Raw genomic sequence first — 15282 nt, 5'->3', positions numbered from 1 at the left:
TCTACAGCCTCGTTATCCCGTGTAAAAAGAAATGCAACTTAAAATATGACGAGCTTTGAGTCTATTCCGAGTGTTTTTCATATGCTTCCATTTATAGTGGAATTTCCCACTTATGTTCCATTGAAAACCACCAATGCATAGGTCTATGTGATTTTGTTTGCCAGTTTTGGTAAAACACTGTTTTGTTTTCTTCTTTTTTTTAATAAAACACTTTTACTCCACTCTTCCCGTACTTCCCAAACGTCCTACAGAGAGGAAATAGGCTCATTGCTTAATAACTGGGCGGCGCAGGTGAGAGGGCAGAAGTTTCTGTTGCGTATAGGCTTAAAATAATAGGCGACACAATCGCTTAACGTGGAAGTTCACAGACGCCGGTGACTATGCGAAGATTTAGAGACCCTTGAACTTTAATTTAATGCGATGTAGGGCACCGGGATTTAGACTCCTCAGCGTTGCGTGTTATTTATTTATCTTTATTCTAAAACACGAGTTGGTTATGGTAGGTTTCTTTTACTGATATTGTATCTATTGCCGTGCTGGAAAAATGAACAGGGAAGATCAACCTAATGTGCAACCGAGGCCTGCGAAATGTTAAGTTCGGCAACGTGGATGTCTAAATTTTACAGGTAAGTTGATTGGAAGTTTTTTTTTTTTTGCGATATACAGTAATAATGTTGTCATGTAGATAATGTTGTTGGCCGTTTTTTTTATGATTTTGGGAAAATATTTCGTTAAATTTCAAAACTGTCGTGGATGAAAAGTAAGAAATTTTGTGTTTTCCGGCAATTTATAGTAATTATTATTTATTCCCAATGAGTTCCTTTTTATTGTCTTAGGATATAGTCATCCGGTTCAAGGACTGTAATCTGCATAAAACAACGCAGTTCACTTCACTGGTTGTTAATTTTACGAAAAAAAAAGTAGATGTAGAGTCAGCGTTTGGATGAATGACGGTACATGTTGAAACCGGCCTAAAACCTTACCCTGGAATGTACTGTAGTTGTTTTTATTTTTTTCATCGGTCTCCTGGCAGGTAATTCCTGATAGAGAACAACATGCCAACTGGCCAAAGTTCCCGAAATATCTACGCTCTTTATCAAGTTCCTATTTTATAGGAATTCACCCGATTACTTACTAGACTGATCAGTTTCAGCAATTAAAGCTATATCAATAGAAGCTTGGGTGTATTTAAGGATTAAAGTAGGCTATAGGTGTTTGCGTTTGTTTATCCACACCCACCGATATAATATGCCACTGTATTATAATATGCCTGATCAGCAATGGAGAAACCATTATGTTGCCACTTTTCTGTACTTTTGCTTATTGCTCCAAATATAACTGTATCGTTTGGCCTTACTTACCTTTATTTTTATTTGCAGGATATTTTTGGGACCAACGCAATAAAGTCTGCATTGGCTACAGAAGATCAAGACACATGTCCTGCTATCCTTAGAGGGCTTTTACAAAATTTGACATCATCTTTGAGTTGATGCTCTGAAGAAGGAAAATACAGAATTATATAGAGGACTATTCTGAATACCTACTCTTCTGCTTGTTGGATTGGGTTGGGTCCTGGCCTCACCCCACCAGCTATACGTTTGGGTAGAAACTGATGGATGTCATAGCAACCCCATCCCTGCCAGCTCCACTTCCCCTCTTACCTCCTCCACCACCTCCGCCTCCCCTCCTACCTCCTCCACCTCCTCCGCCACCACCACCTCCGCCTCCGCCTCCCCTTTTACCTCCTCCACCACCGCCACCTCCAGGCCCCGGTGGTGGAGGTCCGATTTCGCGCACTGCCCTGAGGCGCTCCAGGATGCGTAACTTCAACTGGGAGGCCATACCGCAACAGAGTGTCCTGGGCAAGCACAACATCTGGACCGTGCAGAAGCCCATGGATGGCTTCCAGCTGGATACCAAGCGCATGGAGGAGCTTTTCAGTAACGAGGAGCAGGCCCAGAAGAAGGACAGGCTAGCCGTCCGCAAGAGTGTGCGGGGGGCTCCTCCCCACTCGCAGGCCTCTGAGGTGGTAAGCAGCTCCTCCACCAATAAGCTTGCAGCTTTTGAACATTTGAAATGCTAAAATGACAATTATGAACTTGGTTTTGGCTCACACCCCCAGAGTAGCACCCACCTCCATTCTCTGTGTGTATGTGTGGTTTGCATGTGCTTCATGTTTCATTTGGGTTTATTCCGGGTACGCCCGGTTCCTCTTGCGTGGGAGGCCAGCTGATTGTCTCTAGTACATGCAGTGCCTGAATGGACTGCCATAAACCCCATTATACTCCATAAAAAAATATGGGTTAAGTACAATGATTTGTAATTGGGCGGTATGACCAAAAATTTATATCATGGTATTTTCCAAAGCTATATCGGTTTCACGGTATACAACTGTATTTTTTTTGAAGTATGACTGGGCGTTTACCACATTTTACAGGATTTTACAGGACACATTTTTGTTTTACATTTTTGCATTGTTCCCACATTAACTATATTATTTTATTATTAGCCATTGCACCTATCCAGGATGTCGGTCTTTAAGATGCTTCGCCAAGTTTGACGTACGTGCTACTTGACTTCGCCGCCACAACTTTGTAGCACTGTTTGCATAGAGGCCTATTGACATCCTTAGCCTTTCCTTGCTCATCTGCAAAATGCTTCCAAACGGCACTTTTGTGTTTTGTTTTTTTTTTAATAAAACAGCTTGCGAAGTGCCTTCAACTGCAGCGTATGCCATGTTCAGCCAATTCGGTAAGGGTGTGTTAACCAGCGCGAATGCGTTTAGCGTCTGTTGAGAGGAGGGGAAGGCCTGCGCAAGTGTGTGCGTGCACCCGCGCCTGCGCTGTAGTGGTGCCGTGTGAAGTCTGGCGAATGAGGCGAAAACCACATTGTTGGTATCAATAATGGTGAAAATTAGTATCTAATCAGATACTAATTTTTAATATCGATTAGTATATGAGAATCTATTTTTTGTCAACCCCAGTGTCTCATTATTTTCAACTCCAGCGTCAGCTATATCTTCCAATCCTGATCTTTCGCGGTACATTTTTAGCGGTGCAGCAGTGAAAAACGTCCCCCTTAAACAGTTTCCAGCTGCGCCACTTTCCGAACGTTGTGTAGGCTATTTAAACCGGTATTGCGGTATAAGACAAATTCATATCATAACAATAATTGAAAAAAAAAAACGGTTTTCGGTATGAACCGGTATACCGCCCGACACTAATTTGTAATAACGAATGCATGCACTGCTTTGTGATGCTTGGGAAAACATTGCACAGCTTCAGCAGTTCATTTGCTGGAGTACAGCACCGTATGCAGTTACTTTTATTATTACTGTATTATGTATAGTCATTATTATGTGTTTTTCGGACTTGCCTACAAAATTGACTTAGATTTGGGGAATGAATCTCGTTCATAACTAGAGGACAGCCTGTGTATTGTCGTGTGTGTGTGTGTGTACTCTGTGATGTGATAGAAAAGCTTCATGCCCCTTCGTGACCCTAACCTGGATGCATGGTTTGATGATGGATAGAATCCTGGAAACCACAAAGACAGCATTCTTCTAGAGGACTTCATCACTCCTTTCATTTGGTTACATCATAATCCATGCTTTACTGTTCAAAAGAAATGCCCAAATCTTGTGCCTGTTTGACAGCACTAAGAAGTCAATGTTTATGAGGTAATTTTCTAATGCATAGTAGGATGTCAGCTCACTATAGCTGCCTTGGATGTCAACACTGGGTGCGTCCTAAATCGCATACTGAATAAAATCATCTGATTTACTAACCAATTAGCAGGTGTATTACTGAATTATGATGGGCAAAATGTTTATAATGGAGTGGAATTATGGTGGTGGTGGTAACAGTTGTTGAATGTGACCTACTTGACGATGTGGCTCGAGGTCACATGCGCAAACCTGTTTGTTTAAGCGTGTTCCCGTTTGAGGTATTTCCCATCTCGGGCATGCAGTCGTTCTGTATTGCACTCCTTGTTGATTGTGCTGCTTCCCTAAGGCTGCATGTCTAGTCTTGTCCGAGCATTTGCAAAAGAATTTTTTTTCTGATCATTATGATGATGATGTGTCAAAACACAGAGTAAAAACCTGATAAACATTTTGTTTCACTCTTGGGTCCTTACACCAATGGTTCACAGCTGCGCAGGGAATGGCTTGACTTTTACAGCAACATCTCACCTAGTCTATACAGAGCCAGCCACACATAACCATCCCCTCGTTTTTGGTGAGAGCCCACATCTCCTGTAGGGTTTGTCAGAAAGGCAGCATGTTCTGTCATTTGTGTTTTTGGTCTGTTTCTTATTGCTTATGCTGCTGTTTTTTTGTGTTTGTTCATTGTGCTTTAGCATTAATCACTTGTCCATTGTGCTTTAGCATTATAAATATTAGTTCTAGAAATGCACTCATTATATTTTTCTTGGCCTATTCTAATTTCCGAATATTTTAATTTTTAATTTTTTTTTGCAAGTGTGACCAGCCAATATAATTTTCTTTCCAAGAACTATAATTAACATCATATACTTACAAAATCAGCTTTTCTTCTATGAAAATCTCAAACTTTCATAATAAAAGAAATTGTTGAACTTTACAATTTCCTGCAAACTACACTAAGTTACTGGATCTTCTCAAGTCTCTTGTCTTATGAGGAGAGGTTAGCTGAGCTGAATCTGTTCAGCCTCGAGCAAAGAACACTAAGGGGAGACATGATCCAGGTATATAAGATTGTAACAGGTCTGGATGCTGTTCAGCCAAATGGCTATTTCAATATTAGTTTAAATACTAGAACTCGTGGCCATAGGTGGAAATTAGCGGGAGATCATTTTAAAATGAATTTGAGGAAGCACTTCTTTACACAGCGTGTAGTTAGAGTATGGAATAGTCTTCCTGCTAGTGTATGAATGCAAGCTAAAACCCTGGGTTCTTTTAAATCAGAGCTGGATAAGATTTTAACAACTCTGAGTTATTAGTTAAGTTCTCCCCAAACAAGCTTAATGGGCTGAATGGCCTCCTCTCGTTTGTAAATTTCTTATGTTCTCAAAATGTGTGACCTTACGGCTAACAATGAATGTGTAAGGTTGAAAGCAGTGTGAGTTGGAATAAAAACATTCTGGGGGCTGCATCAACAAGATTGAGAATCACTGGTTTAGCAGAATCTGGTGACTTTATTGTGCATTGGTCCACTTAAAACATAACTCAACCAAAACCTAACCCACAAGCTGTCACTCTGTCCTGCCCCAGTCATACATTTTGCGTTTTGTGTTGATCGATGAAAATTAGGCAACAATCTTTTTCTGAAGAGAATTCCAGGATAACACATTTTCTTACTTGCTTTCAGTGATTGCAGCATGAACTAAAACCGGAGATAAATACACTGCAATGGTTTTTACTTTTTGTATTCGATGGGGGGCAGATAGCTGGTTTTCTGGAAAGGCCGTAACATCATTGTGGGTCTTGTTATGGGAAAAGACAGTTTAAAGCAACCTTCTTTTGTTTGTAAGTATAACCACAATGAGAGGGCTTATTTCCTAGTCGTGCCCTTGATTGCACACACAACCGCTTCCCTGCTGAAAACTTGTCCAAGGTTAACTGATCGGGAGAACTTAGTGCTGGGTGGTATGACCAAGAATTTGCATCGTGGTATTTAAGATTTTGGCAGTTTCACGGTATAGCACGTTATTTTATTTCCAAAGTTCACCCATACCGCAGCAGCAAGCATTTACATCAATCAATTGTTTACGGATGGTTTTATAAAGGCATGTTTTTATTAATTATGAAAACTCCTTTACATTTAGCTTGATAGTATAACCATTTATTAGATTAAAAGTATATTCAGCACAACAGCTGCATGTTTTATTGATTCTTATATATTTAGTTCGGTAACAACATGTTTGCTTAACTGGCATGCATTTATTATTGTGACAAATGGATTTTGCTTTACAAATACGCATTTAATTGCAGACCTAATTATATTAGACATAATTCAAATTCCACTGAAGCAGTATCTATAAATTATATAAAGCTAAATGGTTAAACATGGGGAATTGCTATAAAGTTCTGTTAGTAAGAAGGCTATGCACAGTTAATAGGGGCCCCTCCCAATACACTCTGGACAGTCATCCATAGCGCTTCTAGCAGCAAATAATATTATATAATTTGCTGCCTATTGAAGCATTAGAGCTGTTTAACCTGTGCTACAGTATGGTGCTGTATAAAAATCATACTGTAGCGGAAATTAAAACCAGTATGCCAGATGAACCAGTATACAGCCTAGCGCTTTGAGAACTATACATGTGAAAGGTGCTGTAGTCAAGCAATGTAGGGGAGACTGGGGGGGAAGCGGATGGGGGATTTAATTCATGATGAATGTTTTCTACTTTGAACTTGTTTGCAATAAATATTTTTGACTGGCACCAGGCAGTGTCAGTGTTTTTAAAGGTGTTTTACTTTGGATGCCGCACGGCCAAGGTAACAGTAATTTATATTTGTAATGAATGTGTATGAGGGTTGACATGGTATTTCTGGTGCATCCCTGAAAAATGTTGGATTTGTACATATGCCCCAGAAAGCACTGACTGTTTAGCAGGAGCTCTGAAATCCAGAGGAAGTCTTTATGTTGGGAAATCTAGAACTCATTCATAGTAGGCGGGGACCTATTCATTTTTTCATCACCGTTGCATTGCTGCTAAATGAATTCTGATGGAACCAGTTTCTGAGCAAATAGGTTTTCTTGCAGACAAGATTGAGGTCATGAATGTGCTCTGTATGATTAAGAAGATAATACCATTAGAAATATAGATGTGCCTCTTTATATTAAACTGATATACACTGTCTGAAAAACGGGTATAGCTCTGGTACAGTTTTGTTCACCAAGGTACAAACAAGATTAATGTATGCCCAATGGTACATAAATATTTCTCAGAATCAATTTCTGTACCAAAACTGGGACATCTACCTACAGCTAAGGTACAATTGGCAGACCCTTGGGGGTACAGTTCCAAAGAAAAGTTATTGTACCCTCCAAAGGTACAAATTGGTACTTTTTTCTGATAGTGTGGAGATGCTGTTGGTGTATTGCAGTGCACAGTGTTAGCAGTGATTGGATCCTCAGTTAAGTTAGGAAAAAAAAGTCATAGTGCTTTGGTAAAAGCCACAAAAACAAAACCAAAATGCACCATGAACGCAACTGTGAACTGCTGGAGCATTCGTGGTGTACATGAAACCTAGTGCACATGCAGCCGCAGATTGGGCGGGGACAACGGTGTTAGTAAACGAAGGGTGATCTCAACTCTTCAACGAGGAGCTTGTTCATTTCCCTAGCACTCAGCTTTCACATAATCAACCCATTTAGAATCTCCGATTCTGAAGTATACAGTAGCCTACAAGATTTGTTTGTTTTTTTTTTTTGTTTTCTTTTAAATACTGGGGTGAAATATCTAGAAGATATGATGGTACATAACACATAAAATAGATACTGCCCAAACCTACCTTGAACCTCTGTATTGCACTGAAAAGACTGGAAGGCTACAAGTGTAGTGAACCAGAGGGTGTTAATCATAAATGCTTATATGAGCCGATTTAAGGAAAATCTGTGGTTGTTCAAGCTAAGACCATTTTAATTGGTTTTTGTTAAGGCTGGTTACATTTTCTCCTCCGGATCTTTAACAGTTTAGATTTCGTTCCCCCTTTCACCATTGTCCTCTGTCTGCACTGCTAGGTGTCCATCCTTGGCTCCAAGAAGAACATGAATGTTGGGATTTTCCTGAAGCAATTCAAGCGGTAAGTGGTCGACCCTTTCACATGTTAATTGTGTACCATTGAGGGGTGAGGTCTTTTGTGTCCTGTGATGGTATTGATGACTCTATACTCCGTATAGCACCGGATGCAAGCCAGCAATGAGGTGTCAAGGTGATTGCAGCACAGCGGATATTGGCAAGAAAGGGCTTGTTGGTGATCTCATGCTCCAAAATAAGACTGGGAGTGGCTTGTAATGGTGGGGTCTGGGGCGGATAAGTAAACCTAAGGCCTTCACTACCGTAATCACTGCTTGCACAGAGCTGACTCACAGCATTGAATAGACTGAAGCTGAGTATTCTCCATTTCACGCATTTCTGACTTCAGGAAGTTAGTAGTGCGTTTTAATTACTGATATCCTGGTCCACTTTTTTGGTACCCTGATCCAATCTGTTCCATTCAATATTTATATCTGCTGATTCCAAGTCTTAGTACGATTTTTTAAATAAGTGTTTAAATATGTATACAGATACAGTAGGGGTAGGTGCATCCTTCATCTGAATAAGCCTTGCGATTTCACTGTATTCTTTTTTATGCTGCTTTATGCTCTTGACTACGTGTCTTCGTTTGGATTTACATATTGATCCATTTCTTTTTGCATGTGTCATGTTTAGCGCTTCTGTAGCTGCTTCTGCATTTGCCTAATTAGGTTTGTTTAGTAAATGACACTCTGTTGATACCTCCTCTCAAAAGGGTGACTTTGTAAACATTCCAGGTAGCTGTTGCACCACTTTGAGTTTCAAGCTGAAAGAATTCCCACACGGCTGACATTCCGATAGTTTGTGGTTCCAAGCCATGTGCCGCAGGGTTGCTGCAACATGTGACAGAATCTTCCAGTTTGTGCAACTGATGTAAATGAGGAAATTAGATTGGCTTTTGGATAGGGCTGTAGTAGCCGATACCGATCAATTAAAAAATTCCTGGATCGGCCCTGATTCTTTGATATCAGTTCGGGATATCACGTTTTTATTATTTAAAATGAACTCTCTTGGTTTTCACTTGTTTCATCTTTTCACATATTTCATCTTCCTATGAGATAGAAGCTTGGTGATCAGGCACTTCTCCAGGATATGCAGAGCTGTATCAAGGGGCCAACAGTGATATGATTAATCTTCCAGCCAAGAGATTCAAACCAATGACCTTCTGAACACTGGCACACACGTAACTTGTAGAGCCACTCGCTGCCCCTGGTGGTATGGAGTATTTGTTTGACAGTATGTTCCTCTGCAGAGGCTTGTGTTTCAGTGTTGAGATTTCCCTGGATCCTGTAAAACGGTGTCCTGTAGCTTATACATGTGTGATATGACTTTTGAAAACAATAGAATAGATCTTTATTGTCATTGTTTTAAAAATAATGAAAGACCGTTTAGCAGCTCTAGGATTAACAGCATAAAAAACAACATAACATAAATGTAAACATAACAAACATAAATAACAACACATAGAGGTAGTATATACAGAAGCAGTGGGGCAAAACTGTAATAACATGAAGTACATGTTAAATGAAAAATTCCGGGGCTATCGTGGCACAGGCACAAGCAAGGACACCCTGCGATTGTCCAGTTCCTGGTTTAAACTTCCCGTAGGCCGTAAATCCCCAGTTGTATGAATGTGCAGGGTTTACTATCTACAGCAATGGGCTGTTGTTTTAAATGGGTGAAGGGCTACAGAATAAAAGCAAAACAAACTCACAAAACCCAAAACCGTAGTTAATTAATAACCACTAAGTGGGTTATCGGTGTGTTGCTGCTCTTGGGCGCGTGTCTTTGTTTGGATTTGCATATTGATCCACTTCTTTTTGCATGTGTCATCTTTAGCCCTGCTGTAGCAGTAGTTTTCATTTAGCTGGTCAAAGCTCTTCTGCACTATAAATGCTAATCCTACAGTGTCTGCACTTTACTATTAACAGCCCTGGTCATTTTGTCGAGATGTTTTAACCTGTCGAAATGGCTATATTAAGTGTTTTTTGCCGCTTAAAATTTAAGAGACAGATGATGCACTGGCATTTTTAAATGGTTAAGCTGATTGATCTGTGTGTGCCCTGCTGTGGACTGGCATCCCATGCGGAGTGTATCTCCTCTTTGTACCTCTGCTGCCTGTACAGGATAAGCAGTGAGTAGGTAGATGCAGGAGCACCATAAAGGGGGCAGTTAGGACGATTCCAAGAGTGACAGGGGCCCTAAAAAGTTTGGAGCATAATATGATTTGTCTGGGTTGGGGGCCCAATATGACGTGTTTTCATGGGGCCAAAAATCTCTAACAACATCCCCGGGTGGATGGATGGTATTAGTAACAATAACTCTTCACTTCCAGGGCAAATGTAGAACTATTATGCTACCATTGCTGTTCAGCAGATTAAACGTTGACAGAAGTCACCCCCCACATGCAAACACCTTTATGTAATTTGCATAAAAAATGTAATCACCTTTTATAAGTAATCTGCGCTGTCAAGTTTATAATTTTTTTTCCCTTTTTTTCCTAGAAATCTCTCGCCTGTTTTTGTGACTTACATGCAATTTCGTGATTAGCAACTGGTTTAAACTGGAATTGTAAAGGAGTTAAGCTCTCACGTAATTCCTTACTGTGGAGAAATGTCATCAGACATATTGTCTGCTGACTCAGTAGGCATCTGGTGACACAAGTGACATCACAGCTTTCCCAGAATTTTACTCATGGCTGTCTTGTTTCTTCCCCATGGGCTCTCTCTCCATAAGGCCCCGCGCCCTTTCTGTGTGTGCCCCAGTGATGGCCTGAACAGATCTTCTTTACCTTGTATTTTCTGCAAGTTCACGCAGGAGAAATGCAAGATTTGCTGTGTAGATGTTTTAATTCATCCATATGCATTTTTCCGCCTGCCATTATCATAGGTGTAAATTCCCATTTGATTTACAGAGATTAATTTGGCACAGCTTTCTGGTCTATATTTCAGTGCGGTGGCTATTATTTGCTCTCATGCGCTCCCTACAGGCCTGTAAGGGACATGGTGCATGACATCAGCCAGGGCAACGGGGTGAACTTTGGCACGGGGAAGTTGCAGGAGCTGTGCAAACTTCTGCCTGACGATGGAGAAGTGGGTAAACCGCTTTAACACCGACAACACACCTTGAACTTTAATTTCTTCTGGAAAAAGGTTTAATTCATCAATTTTCTTCTAAATGTATTAGGCCTCATGCAGAATATTATTTGACTTTGGTTTCTCATGCTTTATCTTTAGAGTGTTTTAAAAGGTCTTTAGGTCCTGTTTCGCTTGTTAGCATAACAAGAATAGTTTCATAGTCTTAAACCATCCATACTGAGCTGTTTGCTGCATGTCTGTTACTTCAGGTGAAGAAACTGCTGCATTTCTCTGGGGAAATGTCCCTGATTTCCGAGGCCGACCAATTCATGGTGCTTTTAGTGAAGATACCCAGGTGATCGTGTATGCACGTCTGTGTGTTTCCCAAAAATACTGGCCCTTATCACTAAAGTGAACTAAATAGGTCATCTACCATAAAGGAAGTACCATCAATATGGCACTAATGATGATCTGGTACATTTGTACCTCCAAAGTATCTGAATAACCATATCAGTTAAGATTATGTATTTATAAAAACTGACAAGCTCATGTGGCTCTAAAGCCCCTGTGCTGTTGTACTTCATCTTCTGTGTTTGGAAAAATCCTTTATTTGGGCATAAAGTAAATTCTACTTTTAATGAATGAATGAATCAATATATATAATAAGATTTAATTTCTTCCAGTTATGAGGAACGACTTCGGTGTTTAGTTCTCCAGGAGGAATTTTTTCCCCTCATGGATGATATTGACCTGTCCATCACAACTATGACCGAAGCAGCCAAAGGTAACGTATAGCCAAGGCCGGCCTTATGCATGGGCTACACTGGACCCCATGTTTTGGGCTGGGGGGAGGGGCTTTTTTTCTGCTTGGTCCAGCAGCAGCATTTCATACTGTAGGTAGGGCCCCAACAATTACTTTAGCCCCGCCCCCTAAATTAGTCCCCGAGTATTGCTACAGGCCTGCGAATGCGCCTGATGATCATTTGGCATTATCTGGTAGGAGGGGAGGGGGGATGGCCGTGTTGTCATAGACACCACAATATGGCCACCCTTACAATGCAACATTAAGCCTGGTGTCTGGCCTCAGGCGTTCCCGTGCGTGTGTTTGACTGGCGTGTGTTTCCCGTCTCTTCCAGAGCTGCTGGGCTGTGACGACCTTCACTCTGTCATCCGCCTGGTGCTGAAGACAGGGAACTACATGAATGCCGTGAGTTGTGGAGAAGCATGTGACCTGCTTCTAATGATGCCCATGACAGAAAACGACAGCCACGCCCATCGTCCATCTTTGTGTTCACAGGGTGGCTATGCAGGGAGCGCTGTGGGCTTCAGGATGACCTCTCTACTTAAACTGGCAGACACCAAAGCAAACAAGCCAGGCATGAACCTCATGCATTATGTGGTGATGGTAAAACAACTATTTATTTAGATACTAAAGTAAGATAAATCTAGATGACACAGGAAATATGCCCCTCTTCCTTTTTTTTCCTACTGCTAGATATTTGCAGAAGCAATGGGACGTATATCCTTTAAACTATACTCACTTCCTGTGGTGCAAGTAGCCTGTAGAATTTCTGAAAACTTAACTGCTGATCTTTGCACATCTGTGTTTTTATATTGCATAGCTTAAAAAAACTTTTTTTTTCTCTTTGCAGCAAGCACAGAACATTGACATCACCCTGTTGGAGTTCCCGGGTAAACTTAGAAACATTGGTACAGCAGCTAGGTATGAATGGGTACTGAATAATCTTTAATTATGCTTAAGTCATAAAGGCACCAAATGACATTACAAATTGATTTGTGTTTAAACAATAACTTCATCCTTTTGTGGGTTTACGTTCAACTGAGCTGAGAAAACTATCAAGTAGCAAGATTCTATTGTAGAACTGTTCTCAGGTTTTAAATGACAGGGTGAATCATTGCATAATAGGCATACATTATTGTCTACTTAATTTTGGGCTTTCTCATGTAATTTTTTTCCTGTTAGAATCCATAAACTGGAAGTGGAGGCCGACTTCCAGAGAGAGAAAAAGAAAGTTCAGGAAGCTAAGGCGGAAGCCAGCAAGCAAGCTGACCTCCAATCACAGATGGAGATCTTTCTCGAGGTGACTTAATTGGCTACTCTGCAAGTATAATGTTTGCCTTCATTTACTCCAAATACACTGTTCCATCTAAAAACTGATCGTGGCTGTGTGATGTCATCTTTAGAGGGCAGAGTCGCAGCTAGCTGAGACCGACTCCTCCCTTCAAGCCCTTAACTCGCTGGTTCAGTCCGTAGCCGAGTTCTTCTGTGAGGATCCCAACCAGTTCAAACTGGAAGAGTGCTGTGCTATCTTTCACTCCTTCTGTGAGAAGTTCCTACGAGCCATCCAGGTAAGTCCAAGGAACATGCCCATAGAAGGTCGGGTCTCCCGGTTGGTTAGTTGTACCGTTGTTTTTTTTTCCTATCTAATGCTGAACTTTCTGATCCTGCGTCTGGCTCCCTGTAGGAGAACAGGAATAGAGAGGTGACAGAGGTGAAGAAGAGGCAACTTGCGAGGCTGGAGAGCGTCACCAAGCGCCGCTCCACCGCCACCTGCTCTGCTCAGGAAAAGGATGTTGAAGGTGTGGCACTGGAGTCCTTCCTGCATAATTTCCTGACCGATCATGCTTCAAGGAAGAAAGCTGGAATGCATTTGCCCACCAGCAACAGTTTAACTGAAATAATTAAGGCCAGCTCACCTGGAGACAGAAAACTGGAGTCACAAGACAAGAAACACGCTACACAGTTTTTATCCAAGGTTAAGGATTTGGACAAAAATGTGCGAAATTCAGTTCCAGAACTGACCCCAAGTCCTTCAGAGGTTATACCCCTGGATACAGTTGAAACAAAAGAGAGTGGCTCTCAGAGGATTTTGTTGGTTGATGTGCCAGTTCCTGATAAGCTTGATGAGATATCTCATGAACAGCTGTCCAATGACAATAGGCCTTTTCCCAAAAGATCCACCTCTATTTTGGTTGAGGTGGAGGATGAGGAGGTGGACGATAAGGAAGCAGAGAACCTTAGAGAGGTGTCCCGCAGGATCCTTCGCTACCAGAGCCAAGGCAGCCAGTCATCTGGAGATTACGGTCTAGATAATCCGCGGTCACCAAGTGTAAAGAGCGTATCCCCTCGCCGTCGGGAGTTCCAGGAAGACAGAGCCCAGGTTCTGGTGGACCTTTCGAGCAATGGCACACCGAGAAACATCCTCAGCCCTCGCCTAACATCTAAGGACATGCCCAGCATCTCTCGTCGTCATAGCTTTTCTTTCCGCAACACATGCAGCAACAGTGAAGATGATGTGTCTGTCCTTCCAAGTATTGCGAATAGAGCCCAGCCTTCTCTTGGGGTGATAGGCAAAGTGAAGTCTGTAGATGGCAGTCAGCTATTGAGAGTGGAGAAGCCCACTAGCCAAATATCAGAAGTATCACTCCCTGAGTCAGAACAGAATGTGTTTCGAAGGCCTTCACACAGTGCAAACCATCCCAGTCCCTCAAGAAGCCCGAGCACTCGTGATGCAAACTGTCCCTCATCAGGGCCGGAACGACGGACTTCCTGCCAACCGAAGGCAGACTCTGAATGGGACAGTGGGGTGGCATCTACCCAGACAGCACACACTCCTTCATCCAAACCCTCCAAATCTCAGGAGAAGCCAAGGACGGAAGGGCAGGAAAGCTCTATCTTCTCCTCCTTTACAGTCTTCTTCAAGCGATTCAGTGAACGAAGAAAAGTAAAAAATGACTCTGTTGGTAACATCTCCTGAACAAAGAACGAGCCCTTTTTAGAGGAACATGTTTTAGTATATCTACAACTGTCCCACAAGAGAAAAAGAATTGTATTTTTTACATCATTTTTAGAAAAAAAATGATAACTAATACTCATTTGAAAAAGGATGGAATTGAAAACATTTATTTCAACTGTCATGGGCCTGTGTAGTACTCAGTAATGTCAACTATTAAATAGCTGTTATTACTGAACCCATCAAGAAATTCATGCATTTCATGTCACAAATAAAGACTTTCTCCCAAAAGTTCTGAGATTCCTGCTTTGAATTTTTAACTTCTCTACTGGAACTTAAATCTAATGAAGGTGATTCTCTGGGTATCAGAGTAGAATACTTAAGAGCGTTAAAAATGTAGGGAAATGGTGTTGATTTGAGTTAACCATTTTTTCACATTTCCAAAGACACAGATATGTAAACTCCGATACCATGCATGGAAATGCTTTTTGTGGGGATTAATGGAAGTATACAGAACGCATTTAGTAGCAATAGAAAGCTGGTTTTCTAAACAGCGACTTTGTAACTTAACAATAACAATATGTCCCAGGGCAAAGGTAACGTTTAAAGTGATTACTGGAAATAACGTACATACCCATTCCCAGGCTGCTGTGGAAAAAAATGTAAAT

At 41.3% G+C, this 15282-nt stretch overlaps 1 protein-coding gene across 1 annotated transcript; it reads left to right on the top strand.

Annotated features, from left to right (window-relative positions):
• Nucleotides 1–163: 163 nt before the first annotated feature.
• Nucleotides 164–14905, top strand: LOC111851293 (uncharacterized). Its single transcript, XM_023826056.2, has 12 exons — nt 164–626; nt 1380–2029; nt 7728–7789; nt 10772–10874; nt 11129–11214; nt 11543–11643; nt 11996–12066; nt 12157–12264; nt 12512–12582; nt 12844–12961; nt 13065–13229; nt 13346–14905. Exons 2-12 carry the CDS (start codon nt 1613–1615, stop codon nt 14636–14638), a joined length of 2595 nt encoding a protein of 864 aa, XP_023681824.1. The 5' UTR covers nt 164–626; nt 1380–1612; the 3' UTR covers nt 14639–14905.
• The last annotated feature ends 377 nt before the right edge of the window (nt 14906–15282 follow it).

Source organism: Paramormyrops kingsleyae, chromosome 17, assembly GCF_048594095.1.
Source record: "Paramormyrops kingsleyae isolate MSU_618 chromosome 17, PKINGS_0.4, whole genome shotgun sequence".
NCBI classification, from domain to species: Eukaryota; Metazoa; Chordata; class Actinopteri; order Osteoglossiformes; family Mormyridae; genus Paramormyrops; species Paramormyrops kingsleyae.
This window is presented reverse-complemented; position numbering and strand designations above follow the sequence as displayed.

Bases quoted from the DNA above. Each gene is read 5' to 3' on its own strand.
- LOC111851293 (XM_023826056.2), top strand. From the start codon at position 1,613: ATGGATGTCATAGCAACCCCATCCCTGCCAGCTCCACTTCCCCTCTTA. The intron at 7,790-10,771 runs GTAAGTGGTCGA...CGCTCCCTACAG, and splicing joins TTCCTGAAGCAATTCAAGCG to GCCTGTAAGGGACATGGTGC. The intron at 12,265-12,511 runs GTAAAACAACTA...TTCTCTTTGCAG, and splicing joins TCATGCATTATGTGGTGATG to CAAGCACAGAACATTGACAT.